This window comes from Carassius carassius, chromosome 12, assembly GCF_963082965.1.
Source record: "Carassius carassius chromosome 12, fCarCar2.1, whole genome shotgun sequence".
NCBI lineage: Eukaryota > Metazoa > Chordata > Actinopteri > Cypriniformes > Cyprinidae > Carassius > Carassius carassius.
Window position 1 is genome coordinate 33,724,645 of NC_081766.1, and position 27,363 is coordinate 33,752,007.

Sequence of the window (27,363 nt, forward strand, 5' to 3'; positions counted from 1 at the left end):
ACACATCTACAGAGGGGAACAATTGTGGAAAGGTATAACGATGCTAAACGAAAGAGAAAAGAAGGGCCTAAAGAGCCAAAGTGAATCTTCATTATGAGGTTCAGTACTGGAAACTGCGCTTCGTCTGAATATCGTCCAGGATTTGCTGTAACTCCTCGTCCTCAAACCGGCCTTCCAAACTAATAAAGAGAAAAACAATACAATAAAAGAATAACAAACATCAAAAACAGTTGATTGTAATTTCCATTTCATCAGTCTCATAAAACATCCATGTGTTGAGCTGTCAGAGGAGAACACTGAGTTTAAAGGAGATCACAAGCTGTTAAGGTCCCAGTAACCCGTGTTTAGATGAGTGTCAGACTGGTTTCTCTGTGTTTGTGTGTGATGCTCACCTGGGGATGAGGGCTTTGGCCTCCTCCGCAGCCTCGGGACACAGATTGGCTAAACTTGCCAACTCAAACTTATGAAGCTTCTTCTGCAGAAGTAAGCTGGAAACACAGCCACGGTTAGCATTCATATGAATATTATATTTAAACTAAAATAAAGAAATAAAAAAAGGCACTAAATCTACAGTCACTATGAGATGCTTAGAAGAGCTGCAGGATATATTGAAATGAACTAAATATCACCATGTTGCTTAGTACCATGGACATGTTTAATTACATTGCGATTGAAAAAAAATATGAATTTGAAAAAAAAAAGACATAAATAATAGTAACGTAATTTTACAGCAAACTAAAATTATTTTTATTCGACTTTTTTGTATTATTTTGGATTTTTACAATAATTCATAATAATCAAAAAAATATTTTATAGGCATTGAACTGGTCAGAAACAGTGGGATTTTGGCAAGTAGAAAGAGATTGTAACTTTGAAATGGTTATTGAAAGTGGTTTTATTATTTGGAAATCGGAGTTAGTTTTTGGAATTAAGATTTTCTCAAACCATTCAGCCCAAAATAGATTTTATGGGGATGGTTTAGAGGGTATTCAAAATAAAGATAATTTAATCATAAAATTACTATTTTTTTGCATTAATAAGTACAGTTACTAATAATATTTCAAGTTCATTTCTTATTTATTTTTCTTTTGTTTATGGTTTATACAGATTTGACAGTAAAGAAGCATACAAAATGTACTTTTACAGTAACAGGTACAAAATCGACTTTTTATATACAGAAAATGTATATTTTCCACTAGAAAAAACTTTCTTACTTCATAAAAAAATAAAAATAAAAACAGTGTACACTTCTGACAAAATCTGATTTCTTGATGATTTAATATTTTATAATAGTGATTTTATATTTTTTTCAAAATATGGAGAAAAAGTAAAAATAATGTCAATTAAGCCGGTAAGTGCTTCTCTGCTGCAGTCTACTGGTTATAATTGTGATGTACTTTTAAAATTTTACTTAAGCGATTGTTTACCACTAAATATATTTTGTTCATCCCATTAAAAATAACATTCAAACTGGATCATCTTAGAGCTTTAAAGTGCAGGAAATAGTTGTGTGAAATGTTTGAAAGTCACTGAAAAGTGCTTGAATTTCTCTCTCAAAAGGTTGTACGAACCCTGAAATGAATGAATGATGTAATGCATTAGACTATCTCTACCACAACACCATACTTGGAATACACACCAACTAGTGGGAATCTTTTTTTTTTATTTTTTTATTTAGCTATTAAAGCCCTCTAATGAAAATTCATAAATTTGGTCACATTGCAATGGCAAAATATTGCAAAATAAATTTTTCTCCCCGGTATCATACAGCTGTAGTTTTTACATCACTGCACTGTGAGCGTGTAGAACAGCTGCTGCTGAATTCAGATCTACAGTCTGCGGTCATGAAGAGACACGAGCAGATAATGCTGACCTGCGCACGCTGGCGATGGTCTCTCTGTTCTTGAAGCGGCTGAATCTGGCCGTGTAGTTGAGGGTCTTCATGAAGACCTCGGACAGCTCCTGCTCGTCCTCTGCGCTCTCGTTCTGCTGCTTGCGATGCTCCAGTAACATGTGCACCTCCGAGTTCAGCAGGGTCTCTGCGTTCTCAAACTCTGACACAAATCAAAGATCGATCAACGTCTGAAATGAACACATCTCTCGGTTACGAGAACAAAACACTGGACAAGACTAACCGATCAGGAAATCTTTGGGAAAATCAACAGCAAGGTAATAAAATCGCATTTCGTAAGAAGCGGTGAATGTGTGACAGGGACACAGATTGAGACGCTGTTCTGAAGCGATGTTTGTAACTTAATCTTCTCACCTTTAGGAAACAAGAGCTGGGACGCGTCCTCCTCCACATCTCCCACATGCGCTGCTCCTCCTGCCGCCATCATAACATAAATATAGTCAACGTACAGTCAGTGAGTGAGTTAACCTTCACTATTTACTACATACAGTCACATAACTACTCCGCGCACTGTCTACTGTGCCGCTTTGAATGAAACACATTCTACTTCCGGTCACGCGCCAAAGCGAAAAAGTACGAGAGGAATTACGCACAGCGTCACCTAGTGCACTGTTGAACATCTCCGCAGTTTAAATTTACTTGTATTTATCATATACTGTATAAAAACAAATATTTATACAGTCTATCGTAGAAAACCATATTCAATTTAATTTGTTGACATGTGAACAGGAACAAGATTTTTGTAATAAACTAGAGTTTCTTCTTTTTGTGATTAAATGTATTTATTTATTTATTCATTCATTATTTAGCACTTTTTTATTGTTTTTTTGTTTCTGTCTCAGTGTCTTGTCACTACTTTTTTTGTATCAAATGTTTTTGCACCTTAAAAAAAAAAAGCAAAGGCAAAAAACAAAGTGCATATGAATTATTATCCACATTTAATATTATGTACAATAAATTGCTCATAAACAGTTTTTGCTGTTGATCACACTACAGGCTGTTTGCAGATAAAATAAATGGTTTTAAAGATCAATTCATTCATAAATTCATTCTCAAAGAATATAACTGAATAAGAATACAAGAATATTAGCAGCTATCAGAGATTTCAATTCATAATTTTATAATGTCCTGTTTATTTGATCATTTAAATCTGCTGTTTAAAAATGGGAAAATAGACATGCTTTAGTTGAAATGGTCTTGCATTGTATCTCTCAAAATGATGTCATTTAAAATGTGGAAATTAGCACATATAATTTAATGTAACCTCTTATTTCCATAAGGTACACATAAAGCTGTTTGGTTTATATTTTTGTAATTGTAGGCCTATAACATTTAATACATTGTATTAAAAAATTGTATTGCATACCTGTTGCTGCCATGATAATGGCATATTTCAAATGTTTATGTTATTGTCTTCTCTTTATTCTTGTTGTCTTTAACAGCTCCCATTCACTGTGGTGGAGCAGTTATAAAATATTGTTCTTGTAAATACTTTCCAGCATTTCAGTATTTTATTATGATTATTATTTTGCAATAAATATGCATGCAAATTACAGCGAAGTGCAACAGTTCATGTACGGTGTTCAACAGTGATCACAACGCATTTAAAAATTGCATTTTGAATCAATTTCTTCTTGTTAACTCAAAGATGTGGTTTAGGATGCCAATTAAATTACCACATGACCTTGTTCTTTGTCAGAAAACAGTAGGTACATGGTAGGTGTGAGAAAACACAAGCATTCTGGATTCAGACGGCAATAAAGTCACAGACAAACCTCTATAAATGTTGAAAATCAGTCAATTAGGTGTGACAGCTCTGCATCAACATCAGCTCTATTGCCTTGCATTTCTCGTACAGCTCTGGGTTGGCAAGTTGAGAAAAAAAGCTGTGTGATTCTATTACATACCACTTGTTAAGCGATCGGATCCAGTGTGTTATTGGTACCATGAGTTAAATGCTGTACAGTCAGCAGGAGCTCTGGTATTCCCTCTGTATTGTCACTGTCAGTGCATTGGGTTTTGAACCTTGGATCAACACTTGGACTCAGTGACAATTTGACATCTGCTAGATTTTTGCACCTGGCATTAAATTGTATTTTTATTTTCACATTCCGTCATTAAATCATATCATTACTCATTTGATTGATTGCATGTATCCACATCAATGCATCATTCCACATTTATTAAATATAACATTTAAGTCAATGGGCCAGTTTTGCATTATACTTTTGATTTTGATTAACAATATCTTTGTAAAAATCATGTTAAAAAGATTTACATAGAACCTCTAATCTATTTTTTTTTACCAAGAAACAAAAACAGCAGAAAACTAAACCAGGGTAAAAAGACAATATTTTATTGATTTAAACAAAGTTATCAGGATGTCTATCCATTCAAATTCAGTAACAAAAATCCAAATTCCAAGTAGCCTTTGAAAGAAAGATTAAATTACATATTTTCAAAGAAGAAATCTAAAATTTTTTAAAACACTTCCTGAATTGATTGTGACATCAAGTTTGATTGTGATACCTTTGTCAGAATTTACGTTTGTAAACCCCTTTACAAGACATTAATCTAAACTAAATTTAAACATTTAATAATTAAAGCCTCAGCTGTAAAATCTTTTTTCTTTGTGACGAGTGGTGCAGGTGTTGCTCATTTCCAAATCACTCCACCGGCCTCGCTCCGTTCCCACGGCCCCACCCCACTTATCACATTCTTCTTTTCAGTTTTAACAGTATTTTATGGAAACATATGAAAGTTGTTTTTTACTGGTTGCTTAGTTAAATTTAGTACTTTAAATTGTTTTATGAGCTGAAACAAGGGAAGTCAAGTTGCATTTAGTTACAATGACCTAATCAGTTTAGAAATTGGACTTCATATAAAGTATCTGCATTATTAGTGAATTTCAATAATGTGGCAGAGATGAATTAGAACCAATGGTATTTTGGTAGAAAAATACATGAAACTTAAGAAACTGAGAAAAAAAATGTTTAAGCACTTTAAGCCATCATCTCACTATCCCCAACTGGAAATAGAGCACTTAATACCTGAATTGGGCCTCAAATGTATGAGCTGCTTTCCAAACTCACTATCTGATGAGAAAATAAAATAATAGTTTTTCACTTGCTCATTTCATTGAACGTCTAATTTGTATATCTATAAAACACCTCTTGAATATAGTGAAGTTCAGCATCCACCTCAGTGTCCTCCTTGAAATCTACATTTGTCCTGTTATGTCTCTGTTCTACTGACTGATCTAGTATTTGTCATCATCTGCATCGCTGAGGGCTTCACCGCCAGCGAGAGATACACTCTGTGCCAGTCTCTTCCGGAAGTGTCCGTTGGGCACCTGCCAGCCTTTTCGTGACCTCGTGCGCATCGAGGCGCTGACCGTGTTTGCACGGCCAAGACTGGTAGCCACCGCTGCCTCAAAGGTAAGAGTTTCCATAGGAGCGGCAGAATCAGGGCTGTGCTCTTCCTCTTGTAGGGCGAGGAAGGACTCGGAAGGATAGCGGCGTGCGGACGAACCCAGATATTCATCCACTTCAAAATGGGTACTTTCCTGCTGTCTCGCTTCCTGAACTTCAGCACCGTCATCCCATAAAGCAGTACTACAGCATGCTATCATTTGCTGGACAGTTGCATCATCGTCATCATCATCAATGTGTGATGAAGGTTGCGTGTGGCACACTAAGGGTGAGTAAGAGATGTGAGGCCGTGAGCAGGTGGAGGTCTGGGACAGGCGACGCTTGCAACTCGGGGTGCTGGACTCTGAGGTGGAGGGAACAGGGCTTTCTGAGCTGTTACCCTGCAGAGAAAATCAGATTTCAAGTATTTAGGACGATAATCCAATTAATGTCATATTTAAACTTAAAGCTGTCATATGATGCAATTTCAAGTTTTCCTTTCTCTTTGGAGTGTTACAAGTTGTTCGTGCAAAGATAAGACCCTAAAGTTACAAAGACTAAAGTTTTAAAGCCAAAGAGACATTCTTTATAAAAGTTGAGACTCGTCCACACCCTCCTAAAATGCCTTGTTTAAACACCCCATCCCCCCACATGTCTACTTCATGATGTGGGGAGATTTGCATAACGCCACCCAAATGTTCACACAAAGAACGAAGGCATAACTTTTATCCAAAAGAGGACACAACTAGAAATCAGTGGTTATGTTGTTTTTACAGCACGGTTCCAGAATAGTTCAACCCAAATATTCAGATGTGTGCAGCACATTTTTACAAAGGACTGTTTCCTGATCCTGGGAGAGTAGTCTTCAATGGGTCTGTGGCACAAAGGCTGTTTCTATAAACTGGAGCGATTCTAACTTTGCAAGGACAGTCTGGTGCTTCTGACACACAGCCTGTAAGTATGTTTTCATATTTAAAGAATTTGCCACTGATGATTAAAACACGAATTTTGAGCAGTATAGAGTAGTGTTTGTTTGTCATTTCTCTAATCATAAATGCAGACATGGTTTTACATTTACGAGGCGCGATACACAAACGTGGCATTTGTAGCATCCAGTGGGGTAAAAAGACAGTATAAGTCATTATTATCAGTAATTATGTCCCCACTGGATGCTACAAATGCTTTGTTTATAATGGGTTTTATTGGTTTTGTCTCCTTACACTGAGAGACGGCATGACAGTGTTTAGGGGTGTAACATTACCGTTACACACTTGAGGCATTTGGCCAATCACAACACTGGATAGCTGGCAAATCAGCATACACCTTTTCAGAATGGTGAGCTTTGTAAAATTTGACTCATTTCAGAAAGGCGTTGCATAGAGGAGCAATTATTATGTACAGTATGTGGGAAAATAATGTGTTTTTTTACCTTAAACTGCATAAACACATTACATTACACCAAAGACACTAAATAATGTTCTTTTTATATTCATATGATACTTTTAGGATATAGTAAAATGAAAAATCCATTTTAAAATGGTAGTTTCTAGATGATCTAAGATCACAGGTTTTTCTAGTATTCTTGTGAGTAATTCCAGGTTGCTATCCTTGATCATCATTAAGGTATAACAAGGTCCTTCATGTGGACATCTCAGACAGTGGTTCTCAAACCTGTCCTAGAGACCCCCAACCACTGCATATTTTGTATGTCTCCCCCATTTAACACACCTGATTCAACTCTGGGTGTGGCCTATGAGGGAGAAATACTAAAGGTGTGCTGGTTGGGGGTCCCCTGCAGGACAGGTTTGAGAAACACTGATCTAAGGTATGGTGAAGCTGTGAGAGATCATGTGAAAGAAACTTGTTTGTTTACCTGTCTGGGGACCCCATGTATGCCCTCCTCACTTAAAGAGCGGGAACGGGATTTTGAGTTTGAGTTATCCGGTGAAAGTAAGGACCGTTGTTCTTTTAGTCTTCCTCGCACCTTTTCCATGTACTGTGTCTGGTCTGAGTGGGACACTGTAAATTGTGAAATAGATGTTATACATCACATAGTCAACATACAGTAGGATAACTACAGCACGCAATGAGATTTAGCTATTAACAAGGGATTTCATATCTTGTACTGCATGTATTCTCATGGGAATTCTCATAGAAGGATATGACTACAGAATTGTTCAAGCCAAAGCAGAGCAAAGGGTATGTTCTTGAGCTATATGTGTATTGTAACTGTGAGAGAAATGTTAAATTGTCATGTTTTCCAATGTAACTTTCAGAACTTTCTCCTAGTCCTCTAGAGCAGTGGTTCCCAACATTTTTCAAGTCGCGGCCCACACAACCAAACACATATGTTTGCATGGCCCACTGCAACAAAATTTACTGACCCCGCTATTGTTGGGTTAATACAACCCGAATTCCGGAAAAGTTGGGACGTTTTTTAAATTTTAATAAAATGAAAACTAAAGGAATTTCAAATCACATGAGCCAATATTTTATTCACAATAGAACATAGATAACGTAGAAAATGTTTAAACTGAGACATTTTACACTTTTATCCACTTAATTAGCTCATTTAAAATTTAATGCCTGCTACAGGTCTCAAAAAAGTTGGCACGGGGGCAACAAATGGCTAAAAAAGCAAGCAGTTTTGAAAAGATTCAGCTGGGAGAACATCTAGTGATTAATTAAGTTAATTGATATCAGGTCTGTAACATGATTAGCTATAAAAGCTTTGTCTTAGAGAAGCAGAGTCTCTCAGAAGTAAAGATGGGCAGAGGCTCTCCAATCTGTGAAAGACTGCGTAAAAAAATTGTGGAAAACTTTAAAAACAATGTTCCTCAACGTCAAATTGCAAAGGCTTTGCAAATCTCATCATCTACAGTGCATAACATCATCAAAAGATTCAGAGAAACTGGAGAAATCTCTGTGCGTAAGGGACAAGGCCGGAGACCTTTATTGGATGCCCGTGGTCTTCGGGCTCTCAGACGACACTGCATCACTCATCGGCATGATTGTGTCAATGACATTACTAAATGGGCCCAGGAATACTTTCAGAAACCACTGTCGGTAAACACAATCCGCCGTGCCATCAGCAGATGCCAATTAAAGCTCTATCATGCAAAAAGGAAGCCATATGTGAACATGGTCCAGAAGCGCCGTCGTGTCCTGTGGGCCAAGGCTCATTTAAAATGGACTATTTCAAAGTGGAATAGTGTTTTATGGTCAGACGAGTCCAAATTTGACATTCTTGTTGGAAATCACGGACGCCGTGTCCTCCGGGCTAAAGAGGAGGGAGACCTTCCAGCATGTTATCAGCGTTCAGTTCAAAAGCCAGCATCTCTGATGGTATGGGGGTGCATAAGTGCATACGGTATGGGCAGCTTGCATGTTTTGGAAGGCTCTGTGAATGCTGAAAGGCATATAAAGGTTTTAGAGCAACATATGCTTCCCTCCAAACAACGTCTATTTCAGGAAAGGCCTTGTTTATTTCAGCAGGACAATGCAAAACCACATACTGCAGCTATAACAACAGCATGGCTTCGTCGTAGAAGAGTCCGGGTGCTAACCTGGCCTGCCTGCAGTCCAGATCTTTCACCTATAGAGAACATTTGGCGCATCATTAAACGAAAAATACGTCAAAGACGACCACGAACACTTCAGCAGCTGGAAATCTATATAAGGCAAGAATGGGACCAAATTCCAACAGCAAAACTCCAGCAACTCATAGCCTCAATGCCCAGACGTCTTCAAACTGTTTTGAAAAGAAAAGGAGATGCTACACCATGGTAAACATGCCCCGTCCCAACTATTTTGAGACCTGTAGCAGAAATCAAAATTGAAATGAGCTCATTTTGTGCATAAAATTGTAAATTTTCTCAGTTTAAACATTTGCTATGTTATCTATGTTCTATTGTGAATAAAATATTGGCTCATGTGATTTGAAAGTCTTTTAGTTTTCATTTTATTAAAATTTAAAAAACGTCCCAACTTTTCCGGAATTCGGGTTGTACCTTAGTACTCAGAAGCTAGATTGTTAACTGTCTTTATTGAATGAACTGGCAATGAACAGAAAAAACTCGGGCTGCATGGCACCGCTTGGCACAACTGCTGTTGTTCTGTAGAATATGCAACTAAAATATCTAAGATAAATTGGTGATTTATTCTTAAAACCATCAGCCAGCTCGAATAATGGAGGCATAATTACAGTTTAATATTTATTTTTTGTTATTTAATTAAATGAAATGATGTTATTATGTTATGACTCAGACGTTTTTACATATTTGAACAATATTATTATTTCTTTTGATAGTAATTGGCGGCCCACCTGCAATACCACAGGTTGAAAACCACTGCTCTAGAGTGTTTGACGTACGTGCATTCATTTTATCAGCTCTTGTCTCTTGCAGGGTGACTCATTGGACAAGCGTTGGCTGGTGTATTTGTGTATTCCGGAGTTGTGCTGTGTCTTTTCACTTTACAAGTAAAATGCAGTAACAAACCTGCAGCTTTGTAGCTCTTGTGTCTGGTTCTGAATGCATGTTCAGGTGGGCGATCATCCCCCCACATGCCATTCAACCCTGATTCATCAACCTGTGCATCACATTAGATACAGTCAGTATATAACTCATCCTTCTATAGTTTACTTTTTACTATTTGTAATACTATATAATTCAGAATATCTATTCCAAGACAATTATTTGTTTTCGCTACTTTAATTGTTAACCCCCTGATAACATACAAATGTGTTAAATAACCCAGAAACCAGGTGAGAAGAATTAATTTAACCCATCAGCTATTTAATTGTTTTGGTACCTGAGAGACGTCTTCACTGCTGTCTGTACGGTGGGATATGGGCTGCAATAACAGCTCTTGTGGTGATATTGGGCTTAAAGCCACAAACCCTCCACTTGTCCTAGAGCACAGAACCACATCTTTAATACATACACAATACTGTGAGTGAAACCTTAAAAACCTATAACATAAGACACTATGCAGTATACATAACAATATAGTTTATAACATGTTTTTATGCTATTAAGCAGCAATGATATAGCATACATTTGTATTGTGGCATATACTCACAAAATCAAGCATGCATTGGAGTATATATTGATACAGTTCATTTACATGTTGTTTTAAACATGACACTCCTTTGAAGACAATGAAACTTACAAGGCTGATCCAGCACTGTGAGATATCAGGGGCAGGGTGGGACTTCTCTGTACAACAGAAAAAAACGGAAAAAAAAAAAACATTATACATATATATACGAAAACATAACTTTATACTGTAGTATACACATACTATGCAAAACATAACACTAAAATATGTTTGGAGATAGATTAATCAAAAACTGAACTTATGCACCTTCCCCCAAAAAAGCATGAAACGACAAGAACAAATTTGTCTTAATGTGAACCTGGAGAAAATAAAAGTCAGCTTACCTGTGCCTCAATCTGTTGCCTCAACTTCTTGGCTTTGCTCTGCTTAAAGTAATCCATGATCATCATAGAAGCATAGATCTTTCCAACGGTCATGTCTGTGTCTGAAGATACACACACTCACAATCATTATGAACATACAACAGATTAATTTACATCAAAATGATGCAAAATAAATTCAGATTGCAATGCTTTTGTATTTCCACAAGAAACTTTGCATTTGCTTGCAAAACTTTTGAAGGAAATACTGTAAAGTGGGAAGAAAAACTGTATTGCAGTGCTTTTGTGAGAGAATGCAAAGTTTCTCCAGAGAACACAGATATTTTTTCTTGGGTGCAATACTTTTGCAAGAAAAATTAAAATAATTAAAATAATTAAAATAATTGTTTCCTTCCATCTCATGTTTTTTTTTTTTTTTAAATCACCATATCCCTCTAGGGGATCTCTAAATTGTGACCCTGAACCACAAAACCAGTCATAAGTAGAGCGGCGGGTATATTTGTAGCAATAGCTAAAAATACATTGTATGGGTCAAAATTATCAAATAATATCAAAATCCTTTTATGCCGAAAATCATAAGGATATTAAGTAAAGATCATGTTCCAAAAAGATATTTTGTAAATTTCCTAGAGTAAACCCTTAGTACCAACTGAGCATTGTTTAAACACCACAGCCTGCCTGAGTATTGACAATGTCCATCCCTTTATGACCACAGTGTGCAGTCTTGTGATGGCTACTTCCAGTGGGATAATGGGCCATGTCACAAAGCTCAAATCATCTCAAACTGGTTTCTTGAACATGAAAATTAGTCCACTATACTCAAATGGCCTTCACAGTCACCAGATCTCAATCCAAAAGAGCACTCTTTGGGACATGGTTGAACGAGAGATTCCTTGGATGTATATGGATGTATACATCCATGGATGTATAGCTGACAAATCTGCAGTAACAGCCCACATAGCAAACGGACTTGGCCCAAATGTGGCCTCAAGCAGGCACTACTAGCCTAATGTCGACAATGGCATGTACCCTTTCAGCCAGAGCTGGGCCATGTGTGGCAATGATCCCCTGTAAAGACCTTGTCTCAGACGACCACCAGGACAAGACCACAGAATCCGGATCTGGGTCAGAAGACATTTGCTATGTGGGTGTGTGATGCTATCATATTAATATGGACCAAAATCTCTGAGGAATTTTTCCAAGGCAGCTCTAATGGCAAAGGGGGTCCAAACTGGTACTAGCAAATTAAAGTAACGGGTGAGTGCAAGTATTGAAGTATATGTCAAGAGTCAGACTTCAAAAACTGGAGATAGGTAGTTCAACTCAAAAATGTTATATAGTCAGAGCAAAAACCATGTGGACAGCACTCAGATATATAGCAGAGTTAAACCAAGTTAAAATAATGGCTAAAGGGTCTCTGCCTGTCCTGTTATCCTCTCTCTCCTCCCCGTTGTTTCCTGTCTCATCTACACTATCTTGTCTAATAAAGGCATAAAAGGCCACAAATATAAAAAAATATAGTTTTGTGCAAAAAGACACTTCAAAGCAAAAACGGTTAAAGGTAGTCCAAGATCAGGGTTGTCCAAACCCAGTCCAGGATGGCCACTCTCCTGCTGAGTTTAGCTCCAACTTGCCTCAGCACACCTGCCTGAAAGTTACCAGTTTGCCCAGCCTTGATTAGCTGGTTTATCTTTGTTTTATTGGGGTTGCACCTAAACTGTGCAGGACAGCAGCCCTCCAGGAACAGGACTGGACACCCCTGCCCAAGATGGTTAAGACCCAATCTGGAAAGTAAATTTTAAAGCCTAAAGATCAAGTATAGAACTCAGGATACATAAGATCCTCAATTTTGCCCTGCATGACCAAAGTTTGATCTGTCTCCCTTCTCAGGAAGTGGCCAACTCTAGGGGCCCTTCTACCAGACTTTACATTCTTAAGGAATGCCTTTTCTTGTTCTAGTCCTCTTTGAAGAATAAAGAGTGGGTCTGTTTGATCTTTAGGATCATTTGGATGCATATCTGACACTCTACATTCTGTAGGAATTATGTTCTGGCTATAGCCTTACATTCTCTCCTCCTTAACTGCTGAGGGACCTATTACTATTTTCCATTGCATCTGAGTCTCACCTTTATTTATGGGTACCAGCATATCCAGTGTCTTTTGGGACAGGTTTGGCCAGATGACACTTATCTCCTTCTGCAATTCAATGTCCAACTGTATCCGGTCTTCGCCCCCTGATAGGAAACATACAACCTCAAATAAGAGATTGATATAGTAGATAGACTAAAAAAACTAAAGAACATGCATGCATTGCATCCTCATAAAACATACACGTAGGTGTTAACTTTCTGTCCATTATGTAGTGCTGGGATTTCAGAGGATTTTGTATTTCTCCCCATTTACCTCTCTTCCCTTAGCTGTCTTGTGCCAGATTGTTGCCTCACCCCTGGCATCTGCAAGAATGCCCTGTTAACTCAGATACTGACTCTAGCCTGACGTCATGCTCTCTTGGCTTTGAACCTGGACTGTTTCCTGAAATAATCAGCATTGTACCTGGACTAGCTTGCTGGTTTGCCCTGTTTGTTTGCTGACAATCTCTGTCTGGCCCCGGACTGAGTTTTCTCAGAGTTATATTACAGTTTTTTTTGGTCTTTTCTTTTGCCCGGTAGTTGTTTGTACTTCAATAATTTGCTCTCCAAGTAAATTATTTTCCTTTTTCTGACTGGGACAACCATTGGAAATCACTAAATAATAGATGGTAATGATGTGGACCCTTGTTGCAGAGGAGTTACCAGAAAATCATTAGTGCCCCAAATGTGTACTAAGCCAGAGTCCTTACCAGCTCCCAAATGTATGTATACAATACAGGTGTGGAACAGAATGAGTGTGAGTAAATTATGCTATAATTCTCATTGTACTACTATTCTTTTAAAGTATAGATTTAAAATTCTGACCTCTAGCGATTTTTATCTCCAGTGCAGTGCGGATCAGAGACATCAGTGTGGATGTGAACTGAACCGTCATGTCCTCATCAACTGGCATATTCATCAGCACCAGTCTCTGCCAATAGCAGCACAGCATGGTTGCAAATATTAATGATATAAAATGCTCATGTTATAAAAGCATTATAGGTTCTAACATTTTTGAAATATGCATTCCTACATATTATTTTTTTCTGTATTTCAGTAGGAGTTGCAACTATCAAACAGTGACAAATTTGCTGAGATAAAACTTTTCTACCTTGTAGGCAATTTTGGCAGGACACTTCTTTCCCAATCCAAGAGGTGGAGACATGTGGGTTAGCATCTCATACATGGCAGTGTAGTGAATACGGCCACTGGAGGGGGGGGGGGGGCAAAGGTATTTAATTATTTGTGATTTTCGTAGATAAGAATTAATGCTACTTTGCATACCACACTTCTGAGGAAATGGTGTCAAAACATTCTTTCTCTCTACAGAACAAACATTGTTTCCTCCAAACTTCTGAATGTACATAGAACAAAAATAAATTCAAAATGTTACAAAAAGGTGTTTATTCATTTATCCAGAATGAAAGTGACTTTCCTTATGATTAAGTCAATGAGTCCTTCATTCAAAATATTTTCTCAAAAACATGAATTCATTCAGGAACAAAACGCCACAATTGTGCCAACTTTTCTTCTGTATAGTTACTGTCCTGCAGATATCTGTTTCAACCTGCACCAAAACACCTGCCTGTAATTTTCAATATATAGATCAATATTTCAATATATGGATCAATATGGATAGTAGCTCTCCAGAGGTTTCAAAGTGTGACTAGGGGAACTGGAAAAATTCTTCTGCCACTGGAGAGAGACAAATTTTCGGTAAGAGAGACTGACTCCACATAGATTTCTACCGGTGGGCTTTTGTGGGCAGGAGTGGGAAAAAAAATTTGAAAGTTGCAGTACAAAAAATGCCCTTAAAAAAATCCATCCCATACAGACTTCTGGTTGACTACTTGGTTTTTGCTGTGTTGTTTGGCCCACTGGCTAGGAGAAAAACTATTTTTGCACTGCATGCTGAAATCTGGTTGTCTAAATTTGGCTTTATCCTTTGTGTTTTTGATGCCAAAAAGTTATTCAATTCCACCTGCTGAATAAAACAACAACTGGATGCTACATATGAAGTTTAATGAGTTTATGCAAATTAATATGATAATTATGAAAATGAAATATGAGAGGTATGTTTACAGAAACATTAATGTTTATATACACAATTAAAATGAATAGTGTTAAAAAACTTCACCAAAGCATTTCATACACAGTGCATAGCTGTACATTATACAAAATACTGTACATAGAATCCAAAATATTTAAGTATACCAAATAATTTTTCTACCCTATCCCTGCATTACAACCTAAAATTAACCAAAAATCTCCACAGAACCCAAACCACTCTTGACAATAAACCTCCATCAGAGCACTTTCCCTGTAGCTTCAGGACTTGATTAACTAATTAACTCAATTAGATTTTTTTTTTAAAGTCAACCAGAGAAAGGCAGCTAAATAATTTTTACATTTAGTAATATATTTGTATTTGTTGAATATTACATTTAGATTAAAAAGCATGTACATTTAATTAAAATTATATATATATATAACAATTATATAACAATAATGGTAACAGGACTATAAATAGCTAGTTAAAGCCACTACTCTACCACACTGATGTTCACACATACTACAGTTACAAGGAAATTAACTGAATTCCTTGTAAATGTAATTTTACATGTAATTGGCTATTTAATTATACTAGGAATTTTTCATTAGCGTAGTAAATATCAGATCAGCTGACAGACAAGGCTACTCAACATACATAATGAAATGTCAAAGTGTTGATTCTAACTACAGATTAATGCATTTACCTTTCAAAATAGCCTAGCATAGTATCGTTTTTTGGTTTAGGACGGCCTGATTATCATTTGGGTTGTTCACATTTACACATTATATCAGTCTGAGAACGCTTGAAGTGCTTAAATGAACTGAGAGTGAAGAGTTTCGCATTTGTTATTTGTTCTAGCTGGTAATTTAGATTTCCATCAGCAATACAGTCATATAGAGATCAGTGGCTATAGTTGGTAACAGTAGGATGTTAGGGTAGGCATGTACAAACCCACCTTTCTTTGAATAATGGAGGCCCTGTCTTCCTTTTCATCTGACATGACATCATCCTTCCCTTGAAAGCCTGTAAACAGAAGGATGTGGCCTTCAGCTTTACTTACAAGGGACACCTATTTGCTCACACTCATCCACTGACTTCTAAACCCTACACTAATTTTAATCTCAATCCCAGCCTTAGACAATGCAAAGATAACCGCTATAACCAAAGATCGTCTTCCAATGGCCTAGAAGAATTTTAGACTTTCTAAATATCGCCATTCTGATGTGCACTAATTGTCATTTGAAGCCAGTCTAATTGAACAGCACATATCAAGTCCTGAATCCAATCCTGGACAGTTTTTGTTTTGGCAGCGCAAAGGAATCCAAGACCCCGTCAAAAAAAATTCAGCAATTTCACCACCACAAAACTGAAAACATCCATCCGTGTCTGACGCAGTCAGCAATGTACCCAAATGTTCTGCCCAGAATCTTTCCATATCAGTAAATACTGTTAAGTGTACTAACATATAAACTTGAGTTAAACCACTGAATTAAGTTGCATCTGTATAAAAAAAAATAAAACAAATGAAATTAAAAGGAAACATGATTGTTGATGTTAATGAGGAGCATTTAGTGAAGTGTATACATGTATATGACAGTAAGAACAGTAACAATCATTACTATATTATAATTTGCATTATAATAGGTACAGTATGCAATCTGTTGCACTTACCATGCTGCTCGGTCATATTCCCCCCAGATGCGCACAAACTCGTCCAGATGGTGAGGTCCAAGAATGGATGAGTCTCGTGTCAAATACTCAAAGTTGTCCATTATCACAGCCACAAACAGATTCAGCATCTTAGGAAAAATAAAGTGTCAAAATGCTTGATTTAGAACAAGTGCACACATTTCATTAATGTAACAATATTTAAAATAATTATTGTTTTTTTATTTGGCTATGATTTAATTTAAAAAAAATAAATGTACATAAGTATAAGGGAGTGTGGGTCAAGATGTTTCAGTGGGTAAGCTGTGTCGCCCCGTTAATCTGGCTAAATGTGCATTATTTTCATTTGTGTAAACATATATTTAGAAAGGACTGATATGTAATGGAGAGATGCACATGAGAAAATTTTCCGCAAACACAATATCCACATGCATAAACAAAGAAACTATTACATGGCTTCTGCAGGTACATTTAAGAGTTTCTAAAGACCTTTTTAAAACAAAGTAATGACAATTTAAGGAATACAACTGTATTAGCATTAACTTCTTACCATTACTTAATTAATTTCACAAAAAAAAGCCTAATTCTCTTAACCACTAGAATATGGAAATAACTTCTACAGTACCTTTTGATCACTCTGTGGGGGTGTGCATTTAAATGTTATATAACATTTAATGCCGTGACTTTATGAATTTTAAAACTTTCTCCTCTGATTTAAGACCTTTTAAAGATCTTAATTTGTGAAATGGGAAATTAAGTCATTTAAAGGCCTTTTTCAGATCTGCAGAAAACTTATACCTGTTTAGCTTTTGGATTAATCTAGTTTTTGCTTTAAACTTGGCGTTGTTCACAAAGAATATTGTTGGATTTTATGATGAAATGCTTTCTTATTTCAGCTGACAGCAGACATCTCAAAATATAACTGTTTGTTTTTGTTTTATCCCTATAATTTATTTGCACTGAGTATTCACACTGAACTGTGAGTGAAAAGAATGTTGATAGATTCTTACCAAAAATGAGCAGAAAAAGATAAATGAGACAAAATAAAAAAAGGCAAAGTCAGTGCCACAGCCCCCTTCATGATCTGGAGAGGTGAAAGGTGGTGGTATTGAAGGGTCCCGTTCACACTCCTTTCCCCCGAGACACGAGAGCATGATCTCCTGCCACGACTCTCCTGTGGCACTTCTGCAAGACATAAAATAATATATCTACCCAGGACTGAGACACCAAACACCTCTCAATTACAGGAACAGTTCAACCAAAAAGTCTTTATTTTCTGACCCTTATATTGTTCTAAAGCCGTAGTTATTTTTCAATGGAACATACAAGAAGAATGTTTTAATCTTGCGCTTTTTATTCTATACACAAATACTTCATGGAGACCATGGCTGTCATAGGCAAAATCCAAAAATGGACAAAATATATTGTAAAAATACCACATAATAATCACAATAATGATGTTGGAAAGGAGCTATATAAATAAAAATTATTTATATATTTTATTATTATAATTATTAAAGTGGTAAGTGTAAATGTAAGTGTAAATTCATGTCCTAGTCACATTTTCTTGGTTAAAATTGTACATTTGCAATGTAATCAATATTCTATTTATTAGTTAAGTATGGATCTGATCATGTTAGTGATTTTAAAGCAGTTTACATTACAAATTAAACAATATATTTTATCTGAAACTTATGTTCAGCTATTCTTTTTAATAGTTAACTTTTAACTATTTTTGAATTTTTCGTATCATCAGTCTTCAAAGCTCAGTAATTGTAGGTTACAGACACAGAGATTTACTTTAAATTTCACCAAGCTGATTACTCACTAAAAACTCCCACAGATCACGTTTTCAGGTCATTTCAAGTCTTATTTTGACAAAGTGGCTATATCTAAGTGTTAGAGTGTGTTTACTCTTTTTTTTTTTATTAGTCTTCCCATTAATGGTATTTTATTGTTATGCAATTAGACTGATTTGCGAATGCACCTGAACACAAGGAGGGATTGATCACATAAACCAATCAAAGCCGATCATAACCAGTCATATCGTGTGACTTCCCCCATTCATTCTCAATTACCTTATGACATTACATTATTCATTTAGCTGACACTTTTATCCAAAGCGACTTACAATTGCTATATATGTCAGAGGTCGCACACCTCTGGAACAACTAGGGGTCTTGCTCAGGGACACATTGGTGTCTCACAGTGGATTCGAACCCAGGTCTCTCACACCAAAGACATGTGTCTTATCCACTGCGCCATCAACACCTCATTACACATCAACACAATTACCCCCAGCAAACCCACCGCACGCTTTAGCTGGTCTGTTAAAACTTAATGGGCTAAGGGGAGGTAAGAGAGACGCAAACTCCTGTTGTAACTTTACCTGCTGGTGTCACTGTATATGTATATATATATAAATAGAAAATAAAGAAAGAACAAAGTATTGTAGAAACATAAGAATTAGTAAATGATGACATAATTTGAATTTTGGGCTGAACTAAAAATAATTTTTAACCTTACAACTTTTATCTTATATTCGGGCTTCACAATATTTGCCAAGCTATACGTTTCACTAAACTATACATTTCATTAACTATCAACAGAAGAAAGAATACTGGTCTAATTTTACTAATAATGAAAGCAAATAACAGTAAATCTATTTTCTCTAAGTATTTGGTGATCTTACCTAAAGAGCAGCATCAAGGCACCAAAGAAAGTCTTGAAATTGTTGTGTTGATTAATGTGGCTTTCATCATTCAGTTTAATATTTCCAAATACCTAAAGAATAAGAGATGACAGATTTTTAGAATCAAATATATTGTCTACACTATAGAAAGTATTTCTTATCACTAGTCAAAAATGCCAGAGTAACAGGTTTTTGATTCATCTAAAATCCTGCACATTTCATCTAAATGTATGCCCTCATAATTTTGGGAAAGAGGAAACACTGAAAAAGTTGGTTAAGACCATCTCTAATCTTTAAAACACAACACAACAAATTTTATAATTTATAAAGACAGAGTTGCCAAAATACAAGCACATTCTGATGTTTGGGGAAGAATACAAGTTACAGCATTTTGATAACTGCCATATGTAATGTTATGGAAAAAAACTTACTTGCATGCCAATAATGGCATAAATGAAGAAAAGCATGGCAATTAAGAGGCAAACATATGGAAGAGCCTGAAACAAGAAAAGAGTGATTTTTTAATTTATTATTTGCCTTTAATTTCCTTTTTTTATTTTAATTTTTTATTTATTTTAATTCTACATTTTAGAACTGAGCAAAATGTCTCAAGGTTACTTATGTAACCCTTGTTCCCAGAGGGAACGAGACGCTGCATTGAACGCCTTTCAGCGTGACTATGCTCTGAATCGTGTGTGTAATCAGACCAATGGATTGGTACAACGTCAAGGACTGTGACCAGGAAATTATAAAAGCAAGTGAGGTGGAGACAGCGGCAGCTTCTGGAAAATGAGGGAAGTGCTCGTAAGGATGCCCAAAATATGGCATGAGAAACAGCTTCTTGTTCCCTCTGGGAACTAGGGTTACATATGCTACCATGAGACGTTCCTCTTTAGGAACTTGAGCTGCATCAATGCTTTGGGAATGAGGTGCCCACGCTGCCAGAAGCCTGTGTTATACTTTCTGCATTGGCAATCCGGATGCGTACATGGACAGCACGGACGCAGACTACTTGTATACTACCGAAAGCGTATGCTGATTGTCCGCTCTGCAACAAACATGTGAACAAACAATTGCTCAGAATTATTGCACATCTGGCTGTTTTATATTGTTTTATTGATGGATTGTACAGGTTTGAGTAGCAATGGGCTTTTTCACACAGCCTGTGCATGTGCAATGATGCTTTTGAAGCCTACTGACCATGCATACTTGTCCGCACAGTCACAAAAAATGGGAGGCACGCGGTTGTCCGCTCAGAGCCTCAGCACACACTCTCCGATTACAATCACTCTACAGACCGCGGTCAGGGTGGCCACTCATGACCACACCCCAAACGGTGAGGGATGCATCTGTCGTTAATGTTATGCGACGACAAGGAACTCCCAACATCTCCCCCGTGACAAGAACCAAGGTTTCCTCCACATGTCTAAGGCACGAAAGCATCACTGCATGACCTTAATCATGCAAAGCGGATTTCCTCTTGAGGAAAACCCCTTGGTCTTGAGCCACCACTGTAGGGGTCTCATGTACAGCAGGCCAAAAGGTATCATGTTGGACACAGCTGCTATCAGACCCAGCAATTTTTGAAAATGCTTGACAGCGAAACCGGCCCGGCCCGGCCCTTCTTTGACTCTTGGGACTGCAGTGAGGATCGTCTCGATCTGAGCAGGAGACAGTTAGGCCTGCATCTTGATCGAATCCCACACCACACCCAGATAAGTGGTCCCCTGTAATGGAGGAAGTACACTTTTCTTTGCGTTTAGTCTTAACCCCAACTCTTTTATATGGGCGAGAATGACAGGCCCCAACCTGACCTGCTGCCTTGTACCCTTTGCCCACCAGCGCTGATGAAGTGCGAAATGGCTTGGTGGGAAGTGTCGGCCTTTAAGATACGATGCCACACCAGGAGACAGATAACCCACAAGTGTCTGTTCAATCCGGGGCATAGCTCTATAACCACACTCATTAAGTCCCGTGACATGGCTGTAATCAATAAGAGAGGGACTAAAGAGGTGGGCCAAATATGGTTTTGACAATGATCTCGACACCTCAGTGTGGAGATCGGGGAAAAACTGCAAGCCCCGGCATGGAGGTGGTGGCTAAGACCTCCAAAAAATGCTCATCTATCTTTCTATTTGAGGGTTCTGCCACCTTCTTGGTGGACCATTCGACATTCAACTTGGCCACCGCGAGAGGCACTCACAGTGTGTACAGCCACAGTCAGAGAGCTGATTTGGCATGCTTCGCTCCCAGACAAAAAACACAAAGACTGTTTGTATCCCTACCGTGATTTTAACATTGCTTTTTTACTTTTCTAGACATGGAAATCACAATTTTAAAAGTCAATTTATTTTTTCATGACAATACAAACCCTGAGGAACAGTGGTGCATTTAGAACAAATATAATTTTACCTTGAAAGACTGAACAAATGTCCACAGCAGAATCCGTATTGTGTAGCCTTGTCTCAGTAGTTTAATAAGTCTAGCTGCCCGGAAAAGCTTCAGGAAACTCATATTGATGGTGTTCACAGACTAAATAGAGAGAGTGAAGAAACTGTTTACTTGTAATAAAGACTCCTTGATAGAGTATTTAAACATTTGTTTTAAGGATTTTTAGAAATAATTTTACTGGATTTTTTTTTTTTTACAAAAGTAAAAAAACATTACTAGTAAAAATAGTATAAAAGAAAGAAGGCAAAAGAAAACAAATGATATAAGTGGTCTAGAAACCCCAACACTGATTCAACCCCATACACTTCTGATCCAAACTCAAGACCACTGCAGATTAAATATGACACTGTGGTATAATGAGCACACTCGCACCCTAAAGAGAGCAGCCCGAAAAATGGAGCGCAGCTGGAGGAAAATAAACCTAGAGGTATTTCGTACTGTTTAGCGGGAAAGTAACATATCCTACAGAAAAGCATTAAAAACTGCTAGATCTGATTACTTTTCATCTCTTTTAGAAGGAAACCAACATAACCTCAGGTATTTATTCAATACAGTGGCTAAATTAACAAAAAATAAAGCATCAACAAGTGTTGACATTTCCCAACATCACAGCAGTAATGACTTTATGAACTACTTTACTTCTAAAATTGATAATGTTAAAGATAAAATCGTAACCATGCAGCTGTCAGCTACAGTATCGCATCAGAATATCTTCTTCTGACTAATATTAATTCCTCATTGTAATAAGGATATGTCTCCAAAACCTTCAAACTTGCTGTTATTAAGCCTCTCATCAAAAAAACACATCTTGACCCCAAAAAACTAGTTAATTACAGACCGATCTCGAATCTCACTTTTCTGTCTAAGATACTAGAAAAGGTAGTATCCTAACAGTATGGAGTGCCTCAAGGCTCAGTACTAGGGCCGTTACTCTTCACGCTTTACATGTTACTCTTGGGAGATATCATCGCGAAACACTGTGTTATCTTTCAAGACCACTGCAGATGAAATATGCCTACCTGTAAATCTACCACAATTTCAGTAATGCTGCCCAGCACAGTGATGAAATCAAAGATGTTCCATGTATCACGGAAGTAGTTCTGGGAGATGAGACCAGTGTGACAATGAAAATGACAAACAAGTAAATCTATTCAGGTACATTAAAAATGTTTTCTTCTTTGAATGATACTTAATAAAGGGATTGTCCACAGAAAAAATATAATTTACTCACCCTTAGGCCATACGAGATGGAGTTTTTCTTTCTTTAGCAGATCAGAAAAAATATTTTTAGCTGAAATTGTGATCTTTGGTTATTCATAAAATGCAAGTCAATGGCTACTGTCACTTTGAGAGTCAAAAAAGCACATACAGGCAAGACAAAGTTAATACGTGTGTCTCCTGGTGATATAGTGAGGTCTTATGAAGTGACACAATCAGTCTGTGCAAGAAACTGAACATTATATACAACATTATTATCACTTATAATATTTGAGGCCAACCGTCCGGAGTGATGTCCAGTTGACGAACGAATCATTCTTTCGAAACAGTTTTTAGGGGAAGTTGTAGCCTAGTGGTTAGAGAGTTTAACCCTAACTCTAAGGTTGTGGGTTTGAGTCTCGGCCATACCAAGACTGAGGTGCCATTGAGGTGCCCAACTGCTCCTCACGGTGTGTGTGTGCACTTTGGATGGGTTAAATTCAGAGCACGGAATCTGAGTATGGGTCACCATACATGTATGTCACGTCACTTTTTAATGAACTATATGAACCAGTTCATCAGATTAGGACTGAATCTTCTGAATCAGTTTGTGGTTCGAGCAGCACAGATCTACAAGTTACTCAATCAGAACTCACTTTCAGATGCCTGACAATCAATCCAACTAGAAATGAGACGAAATAGCGCTGTATCTGATCCCGTGATGAATTAACCGATTCAGTGCTCCAGTTCCACCAACAGTCACTGGACTGAGTTCATCTTGGACCAAAGACTGATTGATGTTCGTATGCGTCAACAGAGCACTTGAATGAATGTGTAGATGGACATTTTTATGGTTTCTCAATGTTTAAAGGTGAATTAAGACTAGTTTATTCATTATTATCTTTAGACATGTAAAACATCCACAACATTATTTGGGGTTTCACTAATATAATTTTGTACATGTGACATCACTACGTGATTACATAAATTAACTGTTGAATCATTTATTTGAACCAGTTAACTGAATCATACAGCTCATGAAAACCCAAAATTCCTATAGCATATTTCATCCGACCAATAAAAGAAAAGTGTTTTTAATACAAAAAAAGTCAACCTTCAAATAATTATGTTCAGTTATGCACTCAATACTTGGTCGGGAATCCTTTTGCAGAAATGACTGCTTCAATGCGGCGTGGCATGGAGGCAATCAGCCTGTGGCACTGCTGAGGTGTTATGGAGGCCCAGGATGCTTAGATAGCGGCCTTAGGCTCATCCAGAGTGTTGGGTCTTGCGTCTCTCAACTTTCTCTTCACAATATCCCACAGATTCTCTATGGGGTTCAGGTCAGGAGAGTTGGCAGGCCAATTGAGCACAGTAATACCATGGTCAGTAAAACATTTACCAGTGGTTTTGGCACTGTGATCAGGTGCCAGGTCGTGCTGAAAAACGAAATATTCATCTCCATAAAGCTTTTCAGCAGATGGAAGCATGAAGTGCTCCAAAATCTCCTGATAACTAGCTGCATTGACCCTGCCCTTGATAAAACACAGTGGACCAACACCAGCAGCTGACATGGCACCCCAGACCATCACTGACTGTGGGTACTTGACACTGGACTTCAGACATTTTGGCATTTCCTTCTCCCCAGTCTTCCTCCAGACTCTGGCACCTTGATTTCCAAATGACATGCAAAATTTGCTTTCATCCGAAAAAAGTACTTTGGACCACTGAGCAACAGTCCAGTGCTGCTTCTCTGTAGCCCATTTCCTGCACACCCCTGTGCACTGTGGCTCTGGATGTTTCTACTCCAGACTCAGTCCACTGCTTCCACAGGTCCCCCAAGGTCTGGAATCGATCCTTCTCCACAATCTTCCTCTTCTCGCTGTGCAGCGTTTTTTACCACACCTTTTCCTTCCCACAGACTTCCCACTGAGGTGCCTTGATACAGCACTCTGGGAACAGCCTCTTCGTTCAGAAATTTCTTTCTGTGTCTTACCCTCTCGCTTGAGGGTGTCAATGATGGCCTTATGGACAGCAGTCAGGTCGGCAGTCTTACCCATGATTGCGGTTTTGAGTAATGAACCAGGCTGGGAGTTTTTAAAAGCCTCAGGAATCTTTTGCAGGTGTTTAGAGTTAATTAGTTGATTCAGATGATTAGGTTAATAGCTTGTTTAGAGAACCTTTTCATGATATGCTAATATTTTTCATGAGCTGTATGCCAAAATCATCAGTATTAAAACAATAAAAGACCTGAAATATTTCAGTTGGTGTGCAATGAATCTAAAATATATGAAAGTTTAATTTTTATCATTACATTATGGAAAATAATGAACTTTATCACAATATGCTAATTTTTTTTAGAAGGACCTGTATATATATATATATATATATATTACTTTACAAATGACAATAGCCTTTGACTTGCATTTTATGAATCCCCAAGGATCACAGTTTCATCTAAAATATTCTTTACCATCCTAGTGAAGAAAAAAAGTAACCTGTATCTTGGATGGCCTGAGGATGAGTAAATTAACAGCAACATTTCATTTTTCTCATCAAACTCACCATGAAACCAAAGGCGAAAATCTTTAAGATGCATTCCAGAGAGAAGAGCACAGTGAACGCAGTGTTGAGGTGCTTTAGGACGATGTCGTAGGCAGCTGGAGCCGAGTGGTACTGAAAAGTGTTACGATAATCAATCACACATGCTGTATGCACCTCAAAAGATCTAATTGAAGCTATTTCAGCTAAAGATGGAGACCATGAAAACCAAGACCAAATATAAGCTTCAATTTTTCAAATTTTCTAAATTTTCAATTTTACAGAATGCGTTCAAAGCTGGAATATTTTATGTTGAAAATTATACCTTCATCATGAGCACTACTGTGTTGAGTGCAATCATGACTAGAACCGTGTACTCGAAAGATGGTGACACCACAAAGTGCCACAATCGGTACTGGAGGGTCTGTCTGTTCTGTGGCATGTATCTCGTCAGGGGTTTTGCACTGATAACAAAGTCAATGCATGCCCGCTGGAAGAGTCAGATAAGAAAGCAGCGAAGGAACATGCAGGTTAGTACTGCTGATTAGAAACCGGTATTATTTATTCATGCTTAGATCAGAGTCTAACTCATAATAATGGTGTTAATATCACTAAATGATGTTTATAAAACCTGGCTATGTGGGGAAATATGAAAAAGCTTTGTGTTATCCACTATGCTGGATACTGGAGTCGTACATGTATATTCACCTCATTTTTCTCCAAGTTGCACTCCTCCATCATTTTGTCTCCCTGCTCCTGGAATGTGATGATGATGAGAGCAACAAAGATGTTGACAAAAAAGAAAGGGAAAACCACAAAGTATATGACATAGAAAATGGACATCTCCATTCGGTTTCCTCTGCTTGGGCCATGGTTTTCTTCAGTCACATCCACTGAGTGTTGGAGAACTCTGTAGAAAACATAATGAATACATCCAATAAATTCAACAAACAATTTATGTAATTTTTTTTACCAATTATTTACAGCTGCATAGACTGAATAAGTTGTTTGTTTTCTCAAAACATGGCTCAAATCTCATTAAACAATCCCGTGGGTGTTTTTGGGGTTCTCAGAAGTGGAAGTCGTTATAGTTTGAGTAAATTTCTATAGTGGTCACCAGAAACATTTCTATGTATTTCTATGATAATACTGAGAGACTGATTATGTGAGAAAAGAGAAAGATGTCAAATTTCCCGTCAGCCACGGTCACACTCTTTCTGTAAACGAATGCCAAGGTAATATAATTAAGAGTACAGTTTTACAAATGTACATTACATTTTTTAATGAATAAATTTATATTGTTAATTACTATGCCACACAGTTTTTGAGGTAATTTGTTCCAAGAATCTTGGAGAAGGTGCCACAGTTCTTCCATGGATGAACCCCAGACTGACTGAAGATGGTGAGATCAGATCTCTGCGTGGGCCACACAATCTGTTGTGGGACTCCTTGTTCATACAAAAATTTCACTGGATTAAAACAATATTTGCAAAAGAAGAAGAAACAATGGCACACTAAAAGAAAACATGAATAACTGTCTTAAAACAAAAACGTCATGCAAGACTTTTGCACAGTTCTTGTATGTTTCAAGGTTTCCGGTTACTTTCGAGTGATTGGTCATTTACACTGCCAAAAGCTTTCACAATGTGACATCTATTGTGCTCGCCGAGAAGCCCAGCTCTTTCATGTTTGACATTTGCCAACATTTCTGGCATTCTGGATACGATTTGCATTTCCACAGAAGTTTGATTTCTCTGGAATCAAAGCCCAGTGATTCATTCTGCTGGCATTCAGTCCACTGATGTTGGATAGTTTAATGAGCACTAAAAACTTGTTAACATATTGATTTATTTAAAATGAATGAAAACT

General features: G+C 37.4%; 2 protein-coding genes across 3 annotated transcripts in view; both read right to left on the reverse strand.

Moving 5' to 3' along the window:
* On the reverse strand, positions 1-2,469 carry LOC132154326 (DNA-directed RNA polymerase II subunit RPB4-like). 2 transcript variants are annotated; one of them, XM_059562873.1, is made up of 5 exons: positions 2,415-2,469; positions 2,267-2,326; positions 1,874-2,054; positions 393-488; positions 1-179 (listed from the first exon to the last, which is right to left on the reverse strand). In XM_059562873.1, exons 1-5 carry the CDS (start codon positions 2,452-2,454, stop codon positions 101-103), a joined length of 456 nt encoding a protein of 151 aa, XP_059418856.1. In that variant the 5' UTR covers positions 2,455-2,469; the 3' UTR covers positions 1-100. The 2 variants fall into 2 exon arrangements, with proteins under 2 accessions (XP_059418856.1, XP_059418857.1); XM_059562874.1 differs by lacking the exon at positions 2,415-2,469 and having other exon boundaries at positions 2-179; positions 2,267-2,342.
* Positions 2,470-4,247: 1,778 nt separating this feature from the next.
* LOC132155296 (voltage-dependent R-type calcium channel subunit alpha-1E-like) overlaps positions 4,248-27,363 on the reverse strand; it is a 116,544-nt gene continuing 93,428 nt past the window's right edge. The window contains exons 28-45 of the mRNA XM_059564174.1: positions 26,203-26,404; positions 25,820-25,984; positions 25,519-25,629; positions 22,776-22,856; positions 21,718-21,837; positions 19,737-19,802; positions 19,306-19,397; positions 17,624-17,798; positions 16,617-16,744; positions 14,004-14,100; positions 13,718-13,823; positions 12,890-12,997; positions 10,767-10,867; positions 10,495-10,541; positions 10,135-10,234; positions 9,822-9,912; positions 7,196-7,341; positions 4,248-5,723 (exon numbers count right to left, since the gene is read on the reverse strand). Of these exons, the coding sequence (XP_059420157.1) occupies positions 5,172-5,723; positions 7,196-7,341; positions 9,822-9,912; positions 10,135-10,234; positions 10,495-10,541; positions 10,767-10,867; positions 12,890-12,997; positions 13,718-13,823; positions 14,004-14,100; positions 16,617-16,744; positions 17,624-17,798; positions 19,306-19,397; positions 19,737-19,802; positions 21,718-21,837; positions 22,776-22,856; positions 25,519-25,629; positions 25,820-25,984; positions 26,203-26,404 (2,488 nt within the window). The 3' untranslated portion in view covers positions 4,248-5,171. The remainder of the gene's footprint in view (positions 5,724-7,195; positions 7,342-9,821; positions 9,913-10,134; positions 10,235-10,494; positions 10,542-10,766; positions 10,868-12,889; positions 12,998-13,717; positions 13,824-14,003; positions 14,101-16,616; positions 16,745-17,623; positions 17,799-19,305; positions 19,398-19,736; positions 19,803-21,717; positions 21,838-22,775; positions 22,857-25,518; positions 25,630-25,819; positions 25,985-26,202; positions 26,405-27,363) is intronic.

What these genes read in the sequence shown, in the direction of transcription:
- LOC132154326 (XM_059562873.1), bottom strand. Translation starts at nt 2,454, where the DNA reads ATGTGTTTCATTCAAAGCGGCACAGTAGACAGTGCGCGGA. An exon ending in CACAGTAGACAGTGCGCGGA is followed by an intron (nt 2,327 to 2,414) that starts GTAGTTATGTGA and finishes TGATGGCGGCAG; the next exon opens with GAGGAGCAGCGCATGTGGGA. An exon ending in ACCATCGCCAGCGTGCGCAG is followed by an intron (nt 489 to 1,873) that starts GTCAGCATTATC and finishes CTGTGTTTCCAG; the next exon opens with CTTACTTCTGCAGAAGAAGC.